Source organism: Dromaius novaehollandiae, chromosome 3 (genome assembly GCF_036370855.1).
Source record: "Dromaius novaehollandiae isolate bDroNov1 chromosome 3, bDroNov1.hap1, whole genome shotgun sequence".
Taxonomy (NCBI): domain Eukaryota; kingdom Metazoa; phylum Chordata; class Aves; order Casuariiformes; family Dromaiidae; genus Dromaius; species Dromaius novaehollandiae.
Genome location: NC_088100.1, coordinates 27,991,388 through 28,018,169, shown reverse-complemented (window position 1 = coordinate 28,018,169; position 26,782 = coordinate 27,991,388). Strand labels below are relative to the sequence as shown.

The 26,782-nt window shown below is 38.3% G+C and overlaps 1 protein-coding gene across 17 annotated transcripts in view; it reads left to right on the top strand.

Moving 5' to 3' along the window:
• LOC112996840 (dystonin) overlaps window positions 1-26,782 on the top strand; it is a 306,620-nt gene that overhangs the window by 207,194 nt on the left and 72,644 nt on the right. For all 17 annotated transcript variants that reach the window (XM_064508599.1, XM_064508595.1, XM_064508610.1 and 14 more), the window contains 12 exons: window positions 1,689-1,812; window positions 4,826-5,034; window positions 5,301-5,618; window positions 5,798-5,964; window positions 7,423-7,579; window positions 8,018-8,144; window positions 10,636-10,698; window positions 11,866-12,101; window positions 13,834-13,963; window positions 15,521-15,720; window positions 17,186-17,681; window positions 18,652-20,126. In XM_064508599.1, the coding sequence (XP_064364669.1) occupies window positions 1,689-1,812; window positions 4,826-5,034; window positions 5,301-5,618; window positions 5,798-5,964; window positions 7,423-7,579; window positions 8,018-8,144; window positions 10,636-10,698; window positions 11,866-12,101; window positions 13,834-13,963; window positions 15,521-15,720; window positions 17,186-17,681; window positions 18,652-20,126 (3,702 nt within the window). The remainder of the gene's footprint in view (window positions 1-1,688; window positions 1,813-4,825; window positions 5,035-5,300; window positions 5,619-5,797; window positions 5,965-7,422; window positions 7,580-8,017; window positions 8,145-10,635; window positions 10,699-11,865; window positions 12,102-13,833; window positions 13,964-15,520; window positions 15,721-17,185; window positions 17,682-18,651; window positions 20,127-26,782) is intronic.

Sequence of the window (26,782 nt, the reverse complement as noted above, 5' to 3'; positions counted from 1 at the left end):
AAAATAGTACATTTCCCACAAGGTATCCTTAAAATCTGCTGCTGGACCTGCCCACCTCTTTGGTACATAACAGATCAGAATAGGAAAATAAATCACTGCAATGTTACAAGACTTAAGAAAATCAGCTGTTCTTTTATAAATGGAAGTGTAAATTTTGAACTCTTAACATCGGAACAATTTAGCTGCATTTGTGCTTCTAGGCAGTAGAAAAGTAGAAATAACACCAAATACAATCTGAAGCTGTTATTTAAACTTTTCGTTCCTTATGCCAAAATGAGTTATATGCTGTATAATGCCAATTTTCATGCAAGTAACACAAAAGGAGTGAATACTGTGGCTCTTTTATGAAATGCCTACATGGATTACTTGTCGTACAAAAGAGCACTCAATGAGTATGAGCTGGGAAGAAGGGAGAGGGTAGAAAGTATCAAAAGATTCAAAGGAAGAGAAAAAACAGGAGGCTGAAGAATGAAAGCCAATTAATGGAAGCAAAACAAAGAGCATTTCTGAAGAAGTCAGGTGTTGCAAGTTAAAGCTGTCCCTTGTAGCCGACACATGCAGTTCATAATCCAGCTAGACACTGACCTTGGCAGCATGATGGTGTCTAATCTTTTTATAGGGATTAACTGTTCTTCAGAATATTCTTCAGTGCCGCTGGCATAAGCTTGTTCACTTTCTGTCAGCATACAAGGTTTTCTGCTATGTATCTTTTTTGTGCAAGTGCAGTATTTTTATTTAATGTAAGGAGAATTCCTCTTCAGGTTTATTTGAGTTTTATTTTATCAAATAGCAAGGGATAGGAAGACATACTATTCTTGGGTGGCAAGGCATAGTATGTTCTGGCATATTACTGTGCTCTGGATCCAGTATGACTTCTTTGTCCTGGCAGGGTAGTTAGGATTACCTGCTGTAATGTATGCTCATAGCGTCAGTAGTGTATATCAGGAAAAAGTGAGAGGTGCCTTCATTTGGGACTTCTGTAAAGATCAAGTGAATCAAGACAAAGATATATCGTATGCAGTAGCACAGGGACCTGAAATAATTTAGAAACTGGTCACTCTAAAGTATTGCTATAGTCACTGGAGAGAGAGAGCCACTTTCAGAAGTTGATTCAGCCCTCCTGTGTCTCTCTCTTGGAACTGGAGAGAGTCCTGGCTGGAATAGTCTCTGCGTCTGTGTTCCTTGACTGAGTGAATAAACCTAGCCAAAATTCAGTGTCACGAGCTCCAGGAGGTGCTTAAAACTGTGAAGGTAATCATAGTGTTTCATGGTAATACACTGTGGTATCAGTGTTATTACTGCTGATCACTTTATGTTTTTCCCCTGGAATTGTTCCCTGATGCTGAGTTGAAAAATATGTTTATTTTTCTTTTGGATAATGGATGAGTTAGTACAAGTAGTCTTAAAAAAATTTAATCAAAAGACACATTTTCAAGTTCCATGCCAGAAGTCAGTGAATCAGAGAAATAAAACAGAAGATAAATAAGATGGTGAATAAAATAAAACAAAGGCCAGAAGGCAAAGGGCAGTCATAGCCAGCGGTGAAGATTTTTCTTTTATGGACAGGTCACAAATTGAGTTTGTTTATTCCCAGCACTAAGTTTAGGCTGTATGGCATGTCACAAGCCCTGCATGTGTAATTTTTAGCTGTATGGAAGAGTATAATTGATAATTATGGAATTTTACAGGTTCTTCAGGGACAAGTGTCTACTCACCAAATTGCTGTAGAAAAACTGAAAAAAGCTGCTGAAGTGCTTCTGGATACAAGGGGAGAGTTGACACCAGACAAAGATAAGATTCAGAAAACATTGGGTAAAATGTTTGCTTTTCTTAATACCTGCTTTTATCACCTGTGTCTGCACCCAGGTGCTGGAAGAGACAAAATACAGAGTTTCCACATTTCCATGTCACTGTTCAGGTCCATGTTTTGTTGAGTCATAAGCTATTACAACACACTAGCTTTATTGTTTGTCTGTCTCCCACATTTGATAATAGGCTCTTCACTTAATTGTCATTATTTTATTTTTGATGTTTTTTTCCAGAAATAGGAATTATCATTTATATTATATATATTAATTTGCATGTTACAAGTGAGCATGTCAGAGTTAGTGACTTGCTGAGGATCATAAATTCTCCAGTGGGTAGGCACATGTTCAAGATCAAGGAACACGACTCTAGCTATTGCTTTCCAACTAAGTGTTTCAAATTTGCTTAGCCAAAAAATTATTTCCTCCTGACTTCAAGAAGCTCTCCTATCAGTTTTACTATGGATATGAGAAAAATTACAGCATGACATTCATCACAGTCTGAAACTTGAAGAATCTGTATGTATGTCACACTACTATCTCTTATTACAGTCCCTTAAGCAACTTGCAGAGCAACAAGATAAATCAGTTATGAGTTTGCATCTTTGAAGTCAGTGATGAAACTCCATAGAAGATACATGGAATACAGATTGTTATCCTAAACATACCTGTGGTCTTGTGACTATAAACAACTTGATATTAAACAAATTGAAAACCTTTTTTCTTGGGGGAAGAGTGGGGGAAGGTGACGGTTCCCATTTCAATCATTCTTGCAGATGTAAGCTCTACTCCTGAATACATATCCTTAACCTTGAAAGCATGCTTAGATTCAAATTAGGTTAAAACCTTTACAGTGTCAGAATACAATAATCACAGTTTGAATCATGTCTGTCAATATTAGGTTAAAAGTGAATTAGTACCTTCTCTTTAAAGTACTGTATTATGCAGAAAATACAGGAGCAGAATAAATATTTTCAAACACAGAAACTTTTGGTACAAGAGAACACATTGGTAACTGTTGGTTAAATTCTGTTAATTTGATGAATGAAAAGTTATTTCTCTATGAAGGGGGGAGCAGGAGGAGCCTGCTGCAGAAGATGATGATTTAACTAAACAGTGAAAATCATTTGATATAATTCCTATGGTAGATATAGAATAGTAGATAATTAGAACATGTTGGTAAACATAAAGACACAAGAGAAAGCTGGATGTGCAGATGTATGCTCTTTACTAGGCTTCTCACTACCACTTACGCTCCCTCTCTGTGATACATTTTTGTTTAAGTGTAGCAGCACAGGCCTAGTGTCGAAGCAGTAGCAGCTGCCATTCTGCTCGTGTACATTCTCTTTATGTTGTTATTTCCTAGGCAGTAACAGTCTGGAGGCATTTCCCTTGCTATCTTTCATATTCTCACCTAAGGGGGATTGAGACAGTAGAAAGCAATGACACTCCTTTTTTTTTGCAGAACTCACTGTCATGGCTTCCAAGTGTGGGAATGCCTCGGGATAGCTTCTCTTGTCTTTATCTCTTACTTAGACTTCTTGAAAGTTTTCTTTAAGGCTATGAACATGTGCTGATTAACAGAATCGTCTGTGATGCAGAGCTACCTTATTGAACCTCAGACTCAGATAAATTAAAGAAATTCCCACTCACTTCAATTCCCAGAAATTTTATTCTCCAAGATCAGTAAGTCTTGTCTAAGATTCAGATCCCAGTTCAGAATTAGATTCAGTAAGGATCCTCCTAATGCTCTGGAAACAATGTTTGGCTCTAGAATAGAGGCATAGAAGGGAAGGGAAGGGATATCTATATGCAAGGAATACTGCAGATGAAATGGGATATATTTAACTTTTATTCTGTCATATTTCCTTATTTTTTTGTGTAGGCTAACAAGCATTTTGTATCTAATTACAGTTACTGTTTTATTAACATTTAATGTGTAATAAGTGTGCTGTGACCTACTTGCTCTTTGGGGAATTTTAATTGTTTGGCCATAGGAGGTCATCTAGTTCGTTTCCCTGCCTCAAGATGAGACCAGCTCTGCCCATGTAATTTTATTTCAATCCTGACAGACATAGCCAGCAAAGTTTTCCCCACTCATCTGTTCTATCCATATTTGGGCTGAGATGGGAGTAGTGAACTATGTTCAAAGCAGCTGAAGAAAGGATCAAGGCAATTTCCTTATTTAAACCTATTTGGCAGGTAAAATAAGGAAGAGAAATTAGTGAGAGTAACAAAATGTTTTACAGTTGGGAAAATAAAATGAAATTAAGGAAGAAAAATATCCTCTGTTTTTCAGAAGAACTTCTGTAGTGAAGTACATTAAACTGCGGACTAGTCTAGCTAGAATTATCGTGTATATTATAATACATATGACACAAAAGTGCTGGGACAAGGCACAAAAGTGCTCATTAAGAAGTAGTGCTACACGGGCAGCAGGATGGACCACAAGAAGTGGTACAGAAAAGGCTAGAAACTCCTGTATGGTGTGTAGATTCGGGTTCCTTGGGTACTGGATTTTGACTATCAGTAACTTTCAGAGGTTCATCCTGGGGGGGGGGGGGGGGGAGTGTTGAAGGTCTAATGAGGAACCATCTGGAAGAACCATTCAGCTCTAACAATAACACGAGAGACATAGCTGTAGAAGAGCTGTCTAAATGCCCAGCTGCTACTTTATTTCTTGGGATCAGTCAACAGCTGTCGTAAGTTAGAGCTGCCTGGGAAGCAGCTCCTGAAAACGGGGGAGCACAGTTGTAAGCTGTAGGACAGCTTTGCCCCCCTCGACTGATGTGTCCTATTCGCTTTTTGGCTATATCAGATTTTGATCTTTGTTTTTGTTTTACTGGATAAAGTGATGTTCTTGCTCAGTTCTCATATAGGCAATTTTTTTACTGACAATTACCTGGTAAGAACTGATAAAATGAGTTAAAAGCTTAGGTTAATGAGTAAAAGTTTGGCCCAATGATTTTAAGAGAAATAGAGGAAATATTTGAAATATATTTTCTGGTTACGTCTATCAGATGGCATTGTGGACAGATATGACAATTTATCAAAGTCCGTGAACGAAAGGAATGAGAAGCTCCAGATAACTCTGACACGATCCCTAAGTGTACAGGATGGTTTGGATGAAATGCTCGATTGGATGGAAGGTGTTGAAAAGAGCCTGGAAGAGCCAGGTCAAGTGCCTTTGAATTCTGCTGCTATTCGGGATATCATTAGTAAAAGCATTGTAAGTAGCATTCTCTGAAAGAAACACTTGCTTAATAATTCAGACTTCAAGAAAGTATTAAGATCTTAATTTGGCACGTTCAGTGCATTCAAAACACTTAAAATGGGCTGTTGCTTGAACTGAAACTGCACGTAAGGATTTCTGTAACTGACATAGATAGAATTATGCTGCTGTATTAGCTGTACTGATATGTTGCTTCGTATGGTAGACCAGTTCCACTTAAAATTTAATTATAGGCAATACAGAATAGTTCTTGTTTCTTTCAGATGCTAGAGCAAGATATTGCAGGTCGCCAAAGCAGTATAAACACTATGAATGAAAAAGTGAAGAAGTTCATGGAAACAGCAGATCCATCCACTGCATCCTCACTACAAGCTAAAATGAGTGAACTTGCAGGACGGTTTTCTGAAGCAAGTAACAAACATAAAGAAAAGCTTGTGAAAATGGAGGAGTTGAAGACTAAAGTGGAGTTGTTTGAAGGTCTGTCAGAAAAACTTCAAACGTTTTTAGATGAGAAGAACCAGGCTTTCAGTGAGACTGAGGCACCAAGAAAGGATGTTAGTGAAGTGTCTCAGTATATGCAGGTACTGTACTATTCCATTTGTATATATATTCTGCATTTCTTCTCTCAGTCATTTAAATGATTGAACAATAAGTAAGACATGCTTGTTTCCTAACTTCAGTTGGTTAGCTAAAATCAAGGATTTAATTTTGAACAACTGATTGTAAAGTCTAATATGAAGAATATACTTCTGTTTTGCAGGAAACTAGTATAGAATTGGCACAACATAAGAAAGATCTGGAAGTTTTGCAACAGCTTCTTGAAGAACTTTCGTTCCATGCTCTTCATGGGGATAAAGCATTGGTACTAGAAAAAGTAAATGCTTTGTCAAAGAAATTCAGGGAGGTAGAGGAGACATTAAAGGAAAAGTAAGTAGAGTAATTATTACAAAGTTTCCACCTTTTAGGCTAGTATATAGTGTGAATTTTATGATGACTGCTGTCCTCTTGCATGCAATGTCAAGAGATTGCAGATAACTGCAGTGCAAAGAGCTTTTCTATAAAGTAGAGAGATCTTCTGTTTGGAAATACCTCTATGCTTAGTCTACCTGACAGTAAGTGGTTCAGGAGCTCTAATGTTAGCTGTCATTAACAGTGACTAACGAGTCACCCTGTGCAAATTTCATGATATTTGCAGGAGTCCTGTCAGTTCTAAGGAAAATGTAGTTTTCCCCTTCTCTGATACAATATAAATTGCTGCTTCTGCAAGTTGCTTTGAAGTCATGTTTGGAATCAGGCTGCAAAGGAAAACTAAAGAATTTATTATAGCTTCCACATCAGTTACCTGTACAGCAAAATTAGATTTGCCACATTCTGGTCGTAATGATGAAATTAGGTTTTGTGACCATATATTGGCTAAACTATTTTTGATTCTGGTCTATCTGTAATCTCCAAACCAGTTGCATCATTAAGGGTTGTACAATTTTCTTTCAGATATCTGTCATGCGAAACAAAGTAATAAAAAGTCATTAAACCATGAGATGTAGATTCCTTTCCCGGTCATGCTTTGTTAATCATAGTAACGGCACAAGCTGTAGCCATCAAGCTTAGAGAGCAGGCTGGAACTGACCTATACAGGAATTGATAGATAGGTCCTGATTTATGACAGTATTATGCAATGATTGTTCAAAATCCAAAATGATCCAGTGAAGCAGTTCTCAGATCTCTAGTCATTTTACCAAAGTGTCAAAATGCTGTGTTTTAGAGACATGAACTGTCATAATTTCCCTGCCTAAAATTTTTATTCAGTTGCAACTCTTGTGAATTTAATCCCTGTATTGCTTTTATCACATACATTTTCACAGTCATCTTTGCATTTATTTCAGCACTTGTTCTAGTGATGGACTTTCTTGAGTTAGAGTTGATCTGATGATATTTGAAGTATTAGTTCTCATATGGCCTTTGCTTTTATTGATCAGGACTGGATATACTTAGTTCGTCAACACTCCTGACATACCACCTTGGGTTCAATTCATGTTCAGGTAGAAGATACGCAAGTTATAAGATAGTTTTAATAAGCACTTTGAGAACAGCATGCCTCTCCATGAGGATATCTGCTCTATGATCTCCACTTGGATTGATAAGCACAAAATAGTTTTGTTCTCTACCTCCTTTATAAATCATCTGTGCATCTTTTATGAAAATATTATGAAGATGGATGTTTTCTGCGTATATGGAAAACTCACCAATCTGCATCTGTTCTCATCAAAGCAAGTTGTGAGGCTCTCACTGAATTCAGGAACAGCAATATCAGACTGATAATATCTGTTGGTTTAATTATCAGAAGAAATACTGACATTCAGTGCTCAATTTCTCGTTTTTCTCTAGAGAAGAGGATGTATCATCTTGTCAGAAACAAATGGATACTTTTGAGCTCCTTGTAGAATCTTTAAAGAAATGGATAAAAGAGACAACAGAAAGAATTCCAGCAGCACGACCCTCACTGAATACGGAGGAGTTAAAGAAACCTTTGGAAGATACTCTGGTAAGCCATTGTATATGAGAAGTGAAATATGGCTAAAGGAAGTAGGGCATCTATTAATAACATTAAAGTACAGCCTTATGGAATAAGGAAATACAGACTGTAATTCAATGGGGCTTTTCTGCAGTGTCTTCTCTTTTTTTCTGCAGGCAATAGGGCAAGATATAGTCTATTTTTAGGTGTGTAGGTATTTATTAGTAGTGATTATTAATGGTAATTATGCACATTCACTAATAGAGCCTGCCTAACAGTTACCATTCAATACTGCACAGTAGTTGGGACTGGGGAGCTAGCAGTCTGCATTTACATTCCCACTTCTTTTGCATGCTTTGATGTACTACAGGTGATTCCCAAGTAGCATGGTCATTACTTTATTTACCCTAAATACTTTATGTTTGAAATCAGTTTTGTAATGAGTAATTGACTCATTTTCTTAATCAGAATTTAAAAGATGAATGGACTTTAAAAGCACCTGAACTACAGAAAATGAATAGCAGAGGAACAGTGTTATGCAATCTAATTACTGCTGTTACTTCTCCTGCAAAATCAAGAGCAGCTGCAAAATCAGGTACGCGTTTGTATGATCAGGTAAACCTAAAGCTTGAAGAGTTTTCAAAACCTTTAAGACAAAAATAAAATGTTTCACCTGTTGATCAGGTTTCTGAATATAACAGCTTGTGAAAAGTCACTTAGCCATGTCTGTTCCAACCATCGTTTGGTGTGACTCTCATTTAAACTGACATGTCTAACTACTGTCATAACTCAGTACACGTTCTGATTGCTTTACACTGTCAAAATAGTGTAAAAGCACTTGACGTAAATGTTTAACAGGTCCTAAAGCTGCTACTTCTGTAGGTAATTCTCAGATTACATACAAAATGAACGATATCAAAATCTTCCTCACCTCACCCCAGAAAACTTCATGTAATGAGAAGATGACTTCATTCTTCAATTCTTGACATATCAGCCAAGTCTGCAAGTAGCACAAATATAGACCCTAATTTTGCAAACACTCATGAACCCGCACACCTTTGCTGCCACAGAAATTCCTATTTCATAGCCACAAGACTATTCTGGTGAAGTTAAACAAGCACATAACTGTTTACAGAATCATGAAGTTTTTGTTGGAAGAGTGATAAGGACATGGTCCATCAAACATGAAGCCGGGCTAACATACCGATCCCAGTACAATAGTATAATTAATGCTAATCTATATTTTAGTTGAAACAACAGCAGGAAAGGGAAGCGAATCCATATCGCAGAATGACTTTCCTGAGCCAAAAGGTACTTCCAATCTGGAGCTTCAGCTAACTCCTTTTTTCCTGTAATTTGATTTTAAAGACAGCAAATCTATTTTCCCAGTTTTCTGTACCATGGTGTTTAAATGTTAACTTGTTTTACAGAAACCAGTAATTCTGTTTAGTGTCATTTAAGCTGTAAGTTAAGGCATAAGGTACATAGGGTGTTTTAATGGCCATAAAAGTATCCTCAGTAAGTTCTCCTTGAATTTATTTCTTGACCTATTCAGTTCAAGTATGCTGGCCTTTATCAGTCATCTACAAAGGACAGTGGGAGGAAGGAGACTGCCTGAGGATACCTATTTAGTAAGAGTAGAGCACTTTATTTTTCACATCTTTTTGTAATAGCTGCTTCTGTTTTCATTCTTGTTTGAATTTAAAATATTTTAAAGAACATTTTGGAACCTTACATATGATGTTTGTGCTCCTTCCTTTGCCCCTTTCTCTACTCCTATACATCCAAATAGATGAATTAATTAAATAAATAGCATATAAGAGCAGCTGTAATTCTCCAGACTAGAGTATTTACTCTCCTAGACAAGAGCTGCACTGTGTATTACTTAATCACAGTTATAAATACCAGAGTCCAGCTAATAGAGCATGAAGATTTGCAAGGTTCTGGTTGGGGGCTGTGACCGTTCTTATCTCGTTTATTTTCTCTTGCCATCCGCCAGCTGTCACTAATGTGGTCCTCACTGTCCAGCTGGTACTGTGGTGTAAATGCACAGCTTTTTCCAAGGCAACCATTAATCTTTCTCCATTAATTACTCATCTGGGAATATGTTTGTGTAGGAGAGCTGAAAGGGATTCTCCCTGCTGCTCTCTGTGGAGCGGCTCTGTGTCCCAGCTCTGAGGTCTGCTTGCTTTCCACAAAGCCTGCCTAGGCCTGGTTCCAAACGCTGCAAAATACTGTTAAAATTAGTAGGCTCCCTGGGTGATTGGCAGCAAGGTTAGCAGCAAGGACTTCACATATATCAAGAAGACTCCACATTGCAATCCCTGTTGTGGAACACATGTTCAGGTCTTGCTCATGACAAGATAGGAAGTGATTTGCCCCGTTGATATCAAGAGGCTTTTGTGCAGAGCTAAGGTGCTGCTTGGTGAGAGTAAAGGTGTCTTAAGTCAGCAGTGTCTTTGGTTCTGGCGTCCACAGCCGCCCTAATAAACATATCTAGAGAATGGGCTGGACCACTTGGTCTTTTCTGCTGGTTAATGTTTAGCACTCTCCTTCTCATAGTTTTGGCATTTGTCACTAGCACTGTCCCAGACAGTGCCCAAAGATGGTCAAGTAAAAACGTGTTCTCACTAAGCAGTAGAGAAGAGATTCGTTCTAGGGAGGAGGAAAGTGATGTTAGCCATCTGGACGTGAGCAGGCCTCACAGCTAGGGTGTAGACCTTCGTCCCAGGTAGTCATTTATTTCGCATAGCATTGTAAGCATTAAGACTGCTTATGTCAGGCATATGTGCGCACATACATGGGTGCATGTGCACATCCACACACTATGTATATACATATGCATATATGGTTCCACTTACAGTACTAGTTTGCTGGAGCTGTTTAAAACATAAAATGAGCTTAAAATATGTAAAACAGTCTAAATTAAATATTTGCTATTACAAGTGTAGCATTTAGGTATTGCTTTAATGTTGTAATGAGAATGACATAACTACAAATTCTGTTTTAAAGAGGAATTGCAATGCTGAGTTTTTGGTGGGAAAAGGCCCTGATAAACATAGAGCTTAGTCTCTCTCAATCCATAGGTGGAACAATGTTAAATGGTGAAGGAGGAGCTCCAGGTACTCAGGATTTTCTGAAAAATAAAGGTGAGTAACCACTAAGTAAAAATTTCAGTATGTGATAAGGAATTCTCACTGTGAGCTGAATATTTTAAACGTTATTTACAAATCTGCATGGAACAGTGTCTGGAAGACTGAAATTTCACATCATCTTAACTTAAGAAATAATAAGAAATCAGAAAAATAAGATAAGAAATAGGAAACATAAGAAATAAGAAAAATGAAGAAAATAATAAGAAAAATAAGAAAAATTGCACAAAATACATATGCGGACTAGTAAGATGATACTAAAATTCCATGTAAAAACACCTATCTTCAGTATTTCCTTTGAAGACAGATAAAATCTGGCTTTGTCTTCTGAATCAGTATGTATTTTTATAAATACAGGGATAGCTGTTTTAATACAAGATATGGCCTCTGAGAAAATTCTAATTAGTATGTATGTGGTTTAAAGCTTTTTAACATCCACCCACCCATATACACAAACGCATGCGCATACACACACACACACAGACACACACACACAGAGACACACAGACACACACACGCACACACACACATACAAAGACAACTACTTTACATACATTTGTATTACTTTATGTGAGCAATTCCTTTTCAGAAACAAAGGAACTTATATAAGCATTTTATATGTGAGTGTGGATAACCATGTACTGTGTCTTGGGTCTGCAGTGTTTGTTCTCCTAGATTACAATCTACTTAGTACACAGTTTGCCTGCGAAGGTCTTTCAATAATAAAACACCCTTACAATGATAATGACTATGAGTGAAGTATAATTGCAGTAACGTTAGGCTGACATATTGTAATTGAGCTATTTTCCAGTATATTCAATTTTTTGCTTCAGTATTGTTGCTTAAAACAGTAAGATAACAATGGGTAAGATTTGTATGCCCGCCTGTATTAAAGTTACAATTTCTGCGAAATGAGAAGCTCTTGCAAACAGGGAACTTAAATGAGGTCATTCATATGCAGTGTGACCACGTTTAGAGTAAACTAGAAATAATGGTAATGTTCAGTAGCTTCTTCTTTGGGGGACTTCAGGAACTTCTAAACAGTACTTTGAGCTACATTACGATATTGTAACTCAGAGTATTGTCTAGAAGTTCCTGAAGTTTTAAGTATGTTGAAGGGCTCATAATTTCTCACAGAGTCTTTTTTCATATTTCCTTTTACAGAACTGTCAACTGTTCAACAAGCCATGTCTGATGTAAATCACAGTTATGAAGATTTGGGAGTTTTATTGAAGGAAAAGATTTCAGAACTAGAAAGTATGCTTACGAAAATGCAAAATATTCAGGAAGAATCAACCTCAATGATGCAATGGTTACAGAAAATGGACAAAACTGCATCAGACTGGGAAGCTGCTCCAACTGATAGTGAGGCTGTTAAAACCCAAGTTGAGCAACATAAGGTACTTGTGTCTTCAAAAAACGATGCTTTACTCTCCGTTGCAATTATTGGCAGAATTCTGTTTGAACAACTGATGTCTCAGCCTAGCATGATATTGCAGAGAGTATTTAAATAATCCTGGTAGATGTGCCAGTCAAGCACACAGCAAATTTGGCAAGCCATCTGTGTAATGAAGGGAGCACGAGAAAAGGAGCTGTACATGCCAGAACAGAATAATTTTGGTGGCCAGTTTAAATAGATGAGGGTATATTGATTATACAGTATACTTTTTTGGTACCCTTAATGGTTTTGGGTTATTTACTAGACAGCTTGTAAGATTTGAAGGGCTTTATCTATCAGAAAGCTATTTCTGCAGCCGCTGGTTCACTGACACTCAACAGACCTCCCGGACTCTGCAGCTGCAGAGGTTTATGTCTATTCCATGGCAACACTTCTCTTCAGCAGCTGTGTCATGCCTGTTAAGTTATATAGCTGCGCAACAGTCTCCTTCCCTCTTTTTAATTGGTATAAAAAACTCACTGAATCAGCAGTTAGCTTCTATCCCTTTTCAGCATTGGAAATGTATGCCTCTTTAGGAACGAAGGACAATATTTATATGTGTAAAGGTTCATCTTTAAAGGGATATGTAATGGATAGCTCTTGAAATGGAAAATTCTTTCCTTGCCTGTGAAAGTTGATAAATAAGGACAGAGTTTGATCCAAGTGAAGGATCTTTTTTCAGATTTGGCTGGTCAGCCTTAAAAATTAACCTGAACAGCTATTGACTTTCCTTAAGTTTGACTTTCCGCAGACTTGGATAACGTTCAGTCCTAAAACTCAAACTAAATGTGGAAAAAATTTGCTTCATAATTTTTGACAGAGAATATTCAAAGCTAACAAAACCATCCTACCTCCAGTGTCGTAATAGGAGAGTATTCATAGACAGTTGGAAAAATGAGTGACTGCTCAGGCAAGTCATCTCTTTGAGGCCATTGTGCCTTTTACTAGCAGTACTAAATCAAATAAACACAGACTTGTTCAGTGTTAATTTTAGTGGTTTTTTAGAGCGTTAAAACGCAACTCAACAATGCAAGTTTTATTACTTAAGAATATTCAAACGAGCACTTTGCTAGGTGTGAGAGAACTGTTCATTCCTCAGTCCTCTAAGAATGGCATGAACTGGTCTTCAGGGACTACTGGGGCATCTAAGTCACCTGGTAGGTGTAGACTTTAAGCTGTGGTCCTCTCTGAACTGTAATTCTAGATGATCTACAAGAAGCAGTCTATCTGTGATAGCAGGATTTTCAGTGAGGTAAGTGAGCGCCCACAGAGCTCCTCACTATTGGTGCTAGTTGAGTTCTTTCTGCTTTGAACTGCACTTGTGCACTAGTAGGTTACCTGCTGTACAAGAGCAGCTTCCAAGTACATGTGAGTATGGTGGGACCTGGTGGATCTTATTTATCTAAATTCTCTAAATTCTCTTAATTCTCTGTCATTTCCTCAAATTAAACAGCAATTGTTATTATTAATACAGTATATATATCAGGTCATTTTTTCCAAAAAATAAGACCAGCCAGTATATGCGTGATCTGCCATTATAGGGGGTTTTGAGATCCATAGCAGAAAAGCAGTATATAAATTCTATGTATTTATTGTTTATTTTTGTGCTTGGCATTTCAGCCTTACACACTTTTAAATACTTTACATTTTTTCTATAGTTTCTTATTTGTTAATTTTATCATTTGACTTTATAGCTATTTGAAACTGAATTAAAGCAAAGTGAGAATAAAGTGCAGGAACTAAAGGACAAAGTGACAGAGCTGTTGGAGAAGAACCCTGACTCTCCTGAGGCACCCAAATGGAGACAAATGCTGGATAAAATAGGTACTTCAGTACAGTTTCATTATAACTCAGACTGATTTGGAAATGGCTTTATTATAAGGTTTTTTAACATATCATCAGTCACTGGCATTTTTAATGTCTTGCTCACTCCTCCCTCATAAATCCTGTGCAAAATAACCCCCTTTTGTAGAGCTGGAGTAATTCCACTGAAGTCCATCGACTTTGGATTTATATCAGTGCAATTGAGAGAGGCTATAGCTTGACTCCCTGTTTTAGAGAGCTTTGTAATTTATCTTTTTCAAACAGCATGTGGCTAAAACTTGAGAGGTCAGTTATTGTTCCAGATAGACATGCTGGTTATTCTTACAACATACGATGAAAGCAAATCAAGTCAATTCTAGTTTGATATAAAGAACATTTTGAGTTGTTGTTCATGCTTTTCTGCATGTTTTTTCTCCGTGCGCCTTGTGGCTTTTGTCATTTTGTGGTTTTAGTGGCTTTTTGCCATTTCCTAAAACTGGCTTCATAAATTTTGCCAAAAAAATGGAAATGACCATGTTTGGACAATAGATTTTGAGATAGTGCAGCATGTAATTTTCATGAGTTTAAAAATACTTCTTAGGTTTGTCATATTTTAAAATAAATCATAGTATGCAATACTGATTGACCCAATAGGTATTTCTATAGCTACACCAGCAGTAATTTTAAGTTGCCAAATTTTCTAACTTGCCCTCTTTAGGAATGTACTCTGAAAAGCTTAAAGAGCAGGTGAGGTCTCAAAGGGAACTTGTACTGAAAGGGAATTAGTACAGAGTGGGCAGAGATCAAAGACACAGTGAAGTGGCAAAAGAAATTGAAAAAAACCCACAGTTGAAATTCAGGGAATGAGGAGAGCTAGCAAAATGGCAGAGCTGAGTAAGCAAGCACTGACAGAAGGAAGGCAAGACCCTGAGAGTTAATGGCTGCCCTGGAAGCCAGTGGAAAAGGCAGAAGTGGAATAGACCGTAGATACTGGCTTCTGAGTTCACAGGGCACTTTTTCTTGTTGCCTGTCATTAGGTACCTGGTTCAGATGTCTAAATTAGGAAGCTAATCATCACAGATTAACACCTATTACAGACATTTGACAAAGAAGTGCCTCTTCAAAGGGCAGTTCAGAGCAGAAGCCTAAATTAGGGTTCAGACTCGCCCTTGGAAATGTATCTGGTTCTTTCCACTGACTAAACAGGAAGGCGAGACTAGACCTATGTTGTGAGTACAATGCTTTGGCTTTTATGTCATTTGAGATCCAAGTCTAAGTCTGATGGTATTTCATTTAGTAATATTCTAATCTAATTTGATTACATGTTGCATATTCATTGTTCTAAAAATTCCATGGATTGCTCTGTTAAACTTCAGACTTTTATCCAAGTATCTATTGGTCTGACTGTTAAAAGATGTGAGTGTATTTGCCTAGTCACTGCAAGAAGGCATCTGGAGCTGATCAACAAGAAGCCTTATTAGAGAGCTCTGTTTATGTTTCATATATAGTATGCTGTCTGACAACCCATCTGCTAGAACATGCATGCAATATGTTATTGCATAACATTATCATTGTTAGATTCCAAATGGAAAGAGCTCAGTCAAGTTACATCTGAGAGACAACAAAAACTGGAAGAGTCTTCAAATTACCTGACCCAGTTCCAGACAGCAGAAGCTCAGTTAAAGCACTGGCTTGTAGAAAAGGAGCTAATGGTCAGTGTGCTGGGACCACTGTCAATTGATCCAAATATGCTGAATACACAAAAGCAACAGGTCCAGGTGAGTAAGTATTGCCAACATTGATTACTGATTAAGTTTTTCTGCTTTCTTTACTATTAGCAAAGTATTACTTTGCATTTAGCATACAGCCCAGTCCTGAGGAGCTATTACATTTGTTTATCAGTAAATATCAGCTTAAGTCATACTTGACTACAGTAATTATAAGAAAAAAATTCTCATGAGAGTGAAGGGAGATCAAAAGAATTAAAGGGAAAAATGTTCAGGACTTACTCCTTGGGCAGGTACTGATCCTCAGATACATTTTGGTGTTTTGACCATGCTGTGGTTTCTCTGCAGTCTAATGAAAACAGGCCTTTGAAGTTTTATTAGTTTGAGTGTGTACGTAAGATATTATGATCAGTCCTCATACAGAGTCTGTGCTGTAGGACCAGCTTTTTAAGATTTTATTCACTTGAATGTGCCAGTAGCTAGTAAAAATATGAAAGCAAGTGAAATGCAAGTACTCTGAATAGATATGTGGCCAAGAGTGTGAAAGATAGAAGAAAAAGTATAGGGAAGAAGTTGAGTAATTTGCTTACAGAAATATTGCAAACTCACAGAAAAAAAGAAGCCAAAATTAAATCAGGCGAAATAGCAGAAACTAGGATTGTTAATTTCAAACATTTCTATTGCTGCCAGTTAATTTAAACTGTGAAGAGGAATGACATTCTTATTTTGCAAAAATATTATTAAAGCTGATATATCCATATTGATTTAAAGAAAGTGTTTAAAACATGAACTGTGTTCTAATACTATATGAAAATGACTTAAAATTGGTTTGTGAAAACTTCAGAAATCTAGACAACCAGCATAAGATTATCATGTATCACTTAACAGTGCTTAAAAGTTAAGCTTCATTGACTTAAAAAGGAAGGGTTTGGAATGTTCTGCAAAGTAAAACCATGGTATTTGTCCCTTCTTTTGTAAGCATTAGGACTTATTGTCAAAAAAATTAATACTGAGAATCACTAATATAAACTTTAACAAATCTTACAGTATAGATTCAGTCATTTTGTGAATTACCAAATATTGTCTCTGCTGTAATAATACTTTGCAATATTATGTCACTATACACCTTCTTTGAAGTTCTGTCTTAAGGCAATTTTCAAAATTGTCTAGGAAGGAAGACACTGCTTGAACCTAAACAATGATTATTTTACTTATTACAGTTACTTAATTACTGTAATATTAACAGAATTCATTGTTTACTTGCATCTGCTGATTGAATTTCCATTTGATGGTGTGTAAATTAACTTTATTTTTTCTGCTTCTTTCATGTAAACACTTGGAAACAACACTCCATTTACATGTAGACGTTGAAATTAATTGACTAGCTTTTTAAACTCAGAGATTAATTACTCAGTTAATGGAGCATAGCTACAACATATTCCGTGTAGTTTTTGTCAGAAGTATTTTGCTCCTTTTTTGCAAGGTAAATGCTTTTTAAAATTTACTTTCTTCACAGATTCTGCTTAAAGAGTTTGACACCAGAAAGCCACAATACGAACAGCTAACTACAGCTGGCAAAGGGATTCTGAAGAGGCCTGGTGAACATCCCCCCTCTCATGAAATTGTAAAAGAGCAACTGGCAGCTGTGGCACAAAAATGGGACAGTCTAACTGGCCAACTGAGTAACAGATGTGACCGAATTGACCGAGCCATTGGCAAAAGCACAGAGTACCAAAGGCTACTCAGAAGTCTGTCTGATAAGCTAAGTGCCTTGGATAGCAAACTAAGCAGCAGCCTGGCTGTGAGCATACAACCTGATGCTGTGAAACAACAATTGGAAATTGCTAGAGAAATGAAGGAGGAAATAGAACAGGAAATGAAGAATATAAATGCAGCTCAAGCTCTTTGTGAAGAGCTATCAGCGCTGGTTGGAGAAGAGTATTTGAAAGCAGAACTGACAAGGCAGTTAGATGGCATCATAAAATCATTTAAGGATATTGAACAAAAATCTGGTTAGTATTTATTTGAAGAGAAATAGTAGTTAAGGCATGAAGTAGAACATCACAGTTACGTTTCTTTTTACAGTAAGTAGTCAAATGTTCAGTGAGCTGAGCTGAACGTCCACCCTGTATTCTGTTCCAGCAGTTGTACATTAGACTCAGGACTGAGTCCCTCTACCTTGAAAAGGCAAAAACAATACTTTGGGTCTCTAATGAGAGGTTTGGGAGAGATTAAGCATAATAACAGTCCTGCTCTTCTCATCTCTGCCTTCAGATACATCTTCACTTAATTAGGATACCAGAATGGGATGCTGTCCAGTGAGCTACCTAACTATGCATAGGTGCAGAATGTAAGCCAAAATCTTCATGTTTTAGCTAAGCACCAGTTAATGGGCTCAGCAAAAAAGCAGTGGTAATTGTATAAAAATGTCTGTGACAGAAGTAGGTCAGTAGTCTGCAGCCTTTCCTTACCCTGTTAACAACAGAACCGAGCAACGAATACATTGCAGGCAATGTCATACTTTGTTCTCCCTAACAGCCTCATTTTTAGCTTTTTAATTTCCTCTGGACATGAGGAACTTCAAAAGATCTCCCTAAAAACATATTGCCTGCAGGCCATGAGTTAGACACAACCAGGTTAGATTACTTAATGTTCCCTGTGCTTACACTTTATGATATCATGAAACACAACTGTGTGCTTTTTATCCCAAGTCTGCCTGAATGGGATTCATGTAGACACAGGCTGGCTACACTCCCCGAATTTGATCCACGTCCAAATGCCTTCACTATTCTGCTGTATTCCAGGCAAAAGACTGACTATCCCTTGCAAAGGACTTGGTTGTCTTCAGATCAACCCACATACACTAAGGACCAGCTCTCCTCAAATTAATGACCATTCATAATAAAATCAAAATTAGTATTTTTTTCTGTGAATGTTAGCTGATTCTGATAATGAACCTCTGTGCTGTCTTTTGCTTTGTAGATGACCATGTTCAGCAGCTTCAGTCAGCATATGCCACTTCTTATCAGTTCCAGCAAATGTCTGAAGACTTTCAGACCTGGCTAGACAAAAAGAATGAAGAGCTGAATCAGGCTTGTCCTATATCAGCCAAACTTGATGCCTTGCAGTCACTAATTGAAGAACAGAAAGATTTTAAGAAGACCCTGTCCGATCAGATTAGTTCATATGAAAAAATTGTTGCAGAAGGGGAAAGTATCTTACAGAAGACTCAAGGAGCTGACAAGGCAGCATTACAGTCCCAAATTGCCACACTCAAAAGTAACTGGGATGAAATGAATAAGCAGGTAAAAGAAAGGCAAGATAAATTAACAGATTGTCTGGAGAAAGCCCTCCAATACAAGCAGCATGTGGAAAATCTGCAGCCATGGATAGAGAAATGTCAAAGCAACCTGTGTGAAGTAAAAGTTGGCATAAACCCTGTTGAAATAGAGAATTCTATTGTTCAGGTGAAGGCCTGGCAGAAGGACCTGGATAAACACCATGGCATGGTGGAGCTATTAAATAATACTGCTGAAAGTTTGCTCAGCGCAAGTCAAACAGATAAAGAAGTTGTTGAAGAGGAGACTAAGGGGCTTAATCAGAAAGTGAAAATGGTCACAGAACAATTACATAAGAAGAGAGAGTGCTTGGAAAATATGGCACAAAGGCTGAAAGAGTTTCAGGAGTCATCCAGGGAAACTGAAAAACAGCTTAAAAGTGCCAAGGAGCATCTGGAAGCTCATGATGCTCTTGGACCTCAGTCATTCAGTAACAAACACCTGACAATGATGCAGACCCAGCAGAAAGCCTTACAGGTTTTAAAGCCTCATGTCGATTTAGCAAAAAAGCTTGCCCAAGAACTGGTGGTAGAAGCTTCTGATTCAGCAGGTGTTTCTGATCTTTTGCTCCAAGCTGAATCCTTGGAGCAAGAGTACAGTGCAGTGAACCTGCAGGTAGAAGAGAGGTGCTCGTTCTTGGAGACGAAACTTCAGGGAATTGGCCATTTCCAAAACACCATCCGAGAGATGTTCTCTCAGTTTGCAGAGTTTGATGATGAGCTTGACAGCATGGCTCCAGTGGGGAGAGACCTTGACGTACTGCAGTCACAGAGAGAGGATATAAAACGTTTCCTGAAAAAGCTGGAAGACCTTATAATGAATAATGAAAATGCTAATAAAAACTGCAAAATGATGCTAGCCACAGAAGTTGAAGCTTCTCCTGACCTCGTTGGTATAAAAAGAGATTTGGAAGCTTTAAATAAACAGTGCAACAAATTACTCGACAGAGCAAAAGCCAGGGAAGATCAAGTGGAAGGGACCATTAGCCGTGTTGAGGAGTTTTACTGTAAGCTGAAAGAGTTTTCCAGCCTGCTTGGGAGAGCTGAAGAGCACGAAGAGTCACAAGGTCCTGTTGGAATGGAAACAGAAGCTATCAATCAGCAGCTGAATACGTTCAAGGTAGGAAGATTTCTTTCTTGCTACTGTAAAATGTTTTAACACAATACAATTTAATTAAAAATCATTGTGAAAAGGATTGGTTAAATGCAGACCATGGAGAAGTCTTGTTTCACAGCAGTCATTTGTACTTGTATGCCTTTTAGCTATTTTTTTTTAACTGGAATATCTTCTCTTGCTCCAGACTTTCTCTTGCTACAGCTTGGCAGACTTTCATTTCATCCCAGTTTGTAATGCCAAAGCCCCGCTTCCCTCTTTCACCTTTCTTTGTAGTCTTGTTTCCTTATGCAGCCCATCTACCTTATCTCATTTTGAGAACCCTCTTGTCTCTATTCCGATGTCTCTGCCTATCACATGAGCTTCCTTCTTAACTGTTCTTCGAGGTTTAGACTCCAGTATTCATATACCAGCCCATATTCATTTTGCTCATCTGAATAGTCTCATTTTTTTCTACCTTTGCTCATCTGAATAGTCTTATTTTTTTGCACCTGGGCATAGGCATCAGTGTCTGTAGGTCTAGGGCCTTACCTTTTTCTATTTTCTGTTCTAACACACTGTCCAGCTTAACCTCAGCTGAATCCTATCCTTACCTAGAAACATACTAGTAAGAATTCAGGTAAAGCATTCATCTTTCTACAGAGAGAGTTTCTTCTGGCATCCATATCCAAAAAGCACTTTGCAGCTTCCCGCATAGCTTTCTATAAGCCAGTTAGCAGCTCCCATCCAGTTCAGAAAAATACGTGGCAGTAATACTGAGAATAAATTGTGTACACTGTGCATAAATTGTGCTTGGTGTTGAAATGAAGTACAGATACTTTAGGTTTCAATCAAAGAAATTCCAGTGCTCACTTGAATGATTTGTAAAGCACCCAGATGTAAGCAGGGTTTGAAAGAGATCATAAATATGCTAATAGCTACGTAGGAATATTCTGTGCTGGTTTGGTTTCGTTTCAACCTAATACTGTTTCAAAAGCTTTCATAACATGACTTGCTAAGGCATGTTGCTGAAAAGAAGTAATTACATGCTAGGCCCAATAGAGGGTGCATTTTGCTTGTTTAGACTAAACCATGCTAGAAACGAAAACTAAAGGCTAAAACTGTCATCTGAGGGTTTTGGACTTCTGTAAGCTAGGCTGGTCTTTCAGAATGCATAAATAGAGACGAAAATCTTGAACCAAAAGTTACATGATGAAGAGTTTCTGTTAGACTGTGAGGATTGAAATTGCATGCCAGTCTATCCTAACAAGACTATCTCAATTTAAAACAGAAACAAATGGCTTTTCTGTGTGTATGGTTAGTATAATACTTTGGAAGTCTGAAAATAACAAAAGATCCTGCTGTGATTGTTACTGCTTAGACTGACTGCACAGGATTTAAGTTGCAGCCTTTTTGTGATCTCTGATTTTACCACATTTCTCATGTTTTCAAACATCAGATGCAGCTTCAGGTCTTTTAAACTAGGTATGTCTCTCTTTTTGGCCATAAAGAGCAATGCTTTTAGGGGAAAGCAGTCTGGCGAATCTATAGTAGAAGAATCTGGGGAACAGTAGGGCTGGTGCGCTTCATGTCCCAGTATTGTACTTGGTAGGATCATTGGACAAGAGATACAGCAACTCTAAAATTCAGGAATATGTCTGGAGTGAGATCCTTGGCTGGTCAGTGCAGACCTGTACCTGTGGGAAGACAGTGTCCTTGTAACCAAAGGGCTTGTGTGGTAAAAAGAAAAAAAGAAGGAAAAAAAAAAAAAAGGAAAAGAAAAGCTGCAGAGGGGAAAAGGAAAACATCAATAGCAGCGTGTTTGTACCCTGAATTATACTCTAGGACTGTGTTTATTTTAGACACTTTAAGCTTAGAAATGTGCTTTGCTTAAAACAACTCTTTTACGCCACACAGTTGCTTATGAGTGACCACGCAATGCCATTAAACAGGAGGTGAAAAATGAAAAAGTGAAGGGGTTGTTGAAATAAGGAGAAAATGCGGGAATAAAGAAGTAGAGTGGGAAGCACTTGAAAAATAGGAAGGACACAAAATAGGACATTTTATTAGTCTAAGGTGGTGAGGGCGGGTAGCAAAGGGTTATTGATAGGAGGAGAGAGTAGGATCAACAATAACTCTTCCAGTGGTCGGTGTGAGTGCCGCAGGGCTGTATGACAGCGAAATTACACTAAGGCTCACACCTCTTGGTGCTCTTCAGCCTTCCAAAGAGTTATCTCACCGGAGTCAGCAAGCCACAGATCGGCTGGCTCCCCCAAGTCGTGCTCCGCTGATGGCGCATTTACTCACACGTGTGCGCGCACACACACGCGCACACGCACCCTCAAAACGTGGCTGTGGCCACAAATCCACAGTCTAGCTCTTTATTTCTTTCACCTCTGTGGTCGAGTACGGTCAACTTCTGTTCCTCAAGAGTAAAGCAAAGCAGCTCTTCTTTGGTAGCTAGATTTATTCACATGACATCTTCACTTTCTTCAGGGAAGAATCTTGTGTAATGGGCTTTTTGTGGGTTTTGTGGTTTGACCAATTTTTATGTACAAAGAGCAGAGCTTTGTGAGTCTCCTTGGCATCTGACATTAAAATGCAGTATTAAAAAAGCTTCGAATTATATTTTTATTTATATACACATACTTGTTTTATTTATATTCGTTCTTGCTAATCCACTTATTCCAGCCATTATAGAGTGTTAAATTGAAAGTACTTACCGTCAGTATTAAACTGTATTTATTTACAATGCAAATATAAAAATTGCTTTCTGTAAATGAAAATCTCCCGTGGAGTTCATCTGAAAGCAGAACCATGACTATCACTTCACAAAGTACACCCAGAAGAGTATAAACAGAAGAAGAATTTGTCTCAATAAAGACGAAATGCACAGAATTCATTCTGTTAATTAATTCATCTTTGCTAGATTTTTTTTCACCCCAAAGTCTGTATGCAATGCATGTATAGATGTGTACTAGCAGGAAATTTCAGTAAATTAGCTCTGTTTAGTTAAGCTGATTCTGCCTTCTGTCTTCAAAAGCAAAACAAAAAAGAATCCTACAGAAGAGACTGAACCAAAACCCCTGTTTTGGATAGCCACATAATGTTAGGATGTTCGCAGCTGGAAAAGTATTGGCAGCTAGTTTCTCTTTGAAAGGGAGAAGTCAAAACTCCAGCAGCTGAATTATTTTATTTCTTGAAACCTTTGCATAATTCTTTGTAATGTCATTAAAAGACATTCTTTTCCTCTTAGCAAAAAATACATGGAACTGTTACAGCTTTCATCAGTGTCTGGTTCATTAGGTTTTGGCTTTTGCTTCTGGAGTGCTAGATCTAGCTGTTAAAGAGGCTGCCTCCTGAAGAGGCTAGCCTGGCTATTCCTGCCGATGAGCTTGAACTAAGATTTTAATTGGCCTATGTCAGTTGTGTAGCACTTGTCCTCTGCTTTTCGCTCTCAAGGTGGATAATGCTGAAAAAATAATTTGAGGTTTCTCTTTATGTCAAGTAAGAAACAAAAAGTGTAGGATTTCCCATGCAGTGATGTACAAACACTGTAATAAGATGTTAACTTTGCACAGGATTTCCTACAATTAGGATCTGTGGTAAAAAGCAAAAATAGAAAAAGGAATTGTTTTAATTTTTCTTAAAACAATTGCTTGAGAAAGTGACTGTGCCATACAAAAGCCTTCAGTGGATCTGATGAAAAATGATGAAATATTTTTATAATATTACTAAAATCATTTTACTATTGGAAAACCAAAATATGGACCAATTTCAGTTATATACTGACCTTATAAAACGGTACAGCAGCCTCTGAATTCAGTGAGGATCTGCTTGTTGTTGTTTGGGGTGAGAAGATGACTGGACCTCAAAAAATGTCTTACACATCTTTACCATTACAATCTGTATTCTCCATTATAGTCTATATTCTCAATTAGAGAAACCAGAGGTGACTGTTTCTTTGGCCTAATTTTAATACATAATGGTTGTAATTTTTATGGAAGCCTTATTTCAAGTAATAACTATACTCACTGGAGGAGGAAAAATACGTGAGTGCAGGAAGAGAGATTTTGTCTCATGTCACTTTAATATTTTGATAATAGCCTATTGCATATTAAATAAATGAATAAACAGAAGGTGTGCGTTGTTTGTATTTCTCGAGTGAAGTGTATCCTGCTTAACTCAGAAAGCTTCAGCTGATTGCAGTTAATACCCTATGTTAAGTTTTAACACTCAGTGCCATGTGCTGTCCTTAAACTGAGGTCTGAACTGTCACTAAAACTGATACCTCCCATCACAGGCAGCAGAAGGTCTCTGGTCAAGAAGGATATGAAGATTTATGCTGGTGAGGTGGCAGCTTGGTCATGACTGCTTCCCCACATGCTATTGGTGAATTATTTGTGCGTCTCCCAGCTTTCACTTACATAATCATTAGCTGGAAGATTGGCACAAAATTTTGAACACCATTTAAAGGGTTTAAAAATCCAGAACTAGATTCTTTGTCCCATTATGCTGTTTTTTGCTGCTCTAATTCCTTTAAAAATCAGCATCCAAATATGTATATTCACTTTTTTCAAACATCATCTTTATTCTTTCAGTAAAAACTGTGGGAGAAGGGGTTGTTCGGCTCTATAATGCTGCTTGTGTTGTGGCTGCCATGTCAGACAATGCTACAGTAAGCTATTGTCTAAACGCCAGAAAGTGAAAAGGAGTAGCAGCGAAGCTAGAATTGGGTGCATCTCTGTGCATTTTAAATTAAGTATTCAACAACAAGTATTGAAGCAATTCATTAAAGACAAACTGAGGAATATGAAAAAAATCCTAGCAATAATGCACACACAAACATTCAATGTAACTTTTTGTTTGCAAGTGTTCCTTTAAATGATGATTTAGCAGACTGAGTGATTAAATGCAGACCGCGGTTAAAAGCAATGTGCGCTTTCCCCAGGATCCTGTGAAAAGTAAGATTTCTGTTAATTCTGTCAGCATGTGGCTCTAGCTTCTTTTCAAGCAACGAAGCAAAGCAGTGCTCTTTTCGGCTCTTTAAAATACTGCTACGGCTTGAGTGGCGTCGCCTTCCCTAGCCAAGCCAGGCGTTGCCGGTGTGGGCAATCTCTGCTAATTAGGAGGGTTTCCTTGCGCGGCTGCCCGAGCCGGCCGCCCCGCGACGAAAGAATGCGCTGAGGTTTACATGATGTCACCGGCCGCCGCCACACCTCCCACCGCCGCCGCGGCCGGCCTCCCGCGCCAGGCAAATGGCAGAAGTGAAAAGATGACCGAGAAGTTAAGTCACGGGGGAGGCAGAGAGCGTAACGGAGGGAGCGCGAAGAGGTCGGGCACCTACTAACGCGCTGGCAGAGTGCTGCTCTGAGGACGAATGGGGCAGTAGCAGATGTTGCCTCAAGAATAAAAAAGGGCGTTTCTTCAGGCTCGGCGTTGGGAGGATGCCTGTCAGTTCGTAAGAAACCAGGGAGAGCTGGAAAGCTTATCGGCTTCGCTGGATGGTACACGCGAGCGATCGTGGTGGGATTGCCTTTTTTTGCCTCCTTCTCCACAGCTGCACTTCCAAACGAAGAGGAAGCCGTGAGCGCAGCCTGCTAGCTTCAGTTTGTAGCCAGAACTCAGCTGAATTTAAGCTGAATGTAAATCTACTGTGCCTTTGGGGGGGGGGAACGCTGTAGTTGTTCTGCTCTGCAGTTGCCTTAAACAGGGTAACAACTCTCCAGGATGGGATTTGGAAAAGCAGTCTAAAAAACTTGAGTTTCTAACTGTCTGTTGAGAGGCTTTTTTGGCTGCATTGGCTTGGCTGCTAGAAAATCATGTTTTCCTATGGAACTTGTGAATGCACCACAGAAAAGCTTGGTACAGGAGGAGACTAACCGGCCTTTTTCAGATCAAGGTTATTTTATAGCTACTGCCAAAAAAGTAAAGGACTGTTTTATTATTCTTACTCTTCTGGATTTAACTTATTTTTCCCCAAAGATTTTCTCTGTGCCTTGGTCCGAACTGTACACAGTCACTGTGGGCTCTGTCTTTTTAAGCTTCTGCACCATGTTTTATTTATAAAGGAGATGGGATTCTGCAAACTGTTTAAATGGATTACAGTTAATCTGTCACCTACAGAGGATAATGTGCTGCCTTCTGTAATGCTCGTTCATTCAGGAGGCTTAATCTGGAGATTCAAGATACAAATTGTGACCTGCAAAAAGAAACGGAACGTTCCCCGGAGGGTCTGAAGTATTTGAGCCACTGCTGGGTTTTGCTGTACTTTGCTTTTCTGTGATATTGGAAGATTTCTGTTCCTTTCTTACTGAAGCACTTTATATTTTAGAAAAAAAAATCAAGTCACATCCAGGTAAAGCTGCATTTACACTGATGCACTGATTATGACCTTAACCACCTCATAAATTATGGTGTACATTTTGTATATATGCATCTTACGCTAAACGCGAGTTTACTATAGTTCTTCAGACTGATGGGATTTTGAAAACGTTTCACTGAGAGCGATGAAAGTGGAGGCAGGGTAGCCTGTTTGTGTAAACACCTTCAAGATGGGGAAGCCGCTTAGCCGGCCAGACTGTTTACGTCAGAATCCTCCATGTGTAGGCAAGGGGGAAGAGGACGAAGACCTAAACATTGAAGACTGTTACGTTCCCCAAAGGTCGATCTACGACACGGTG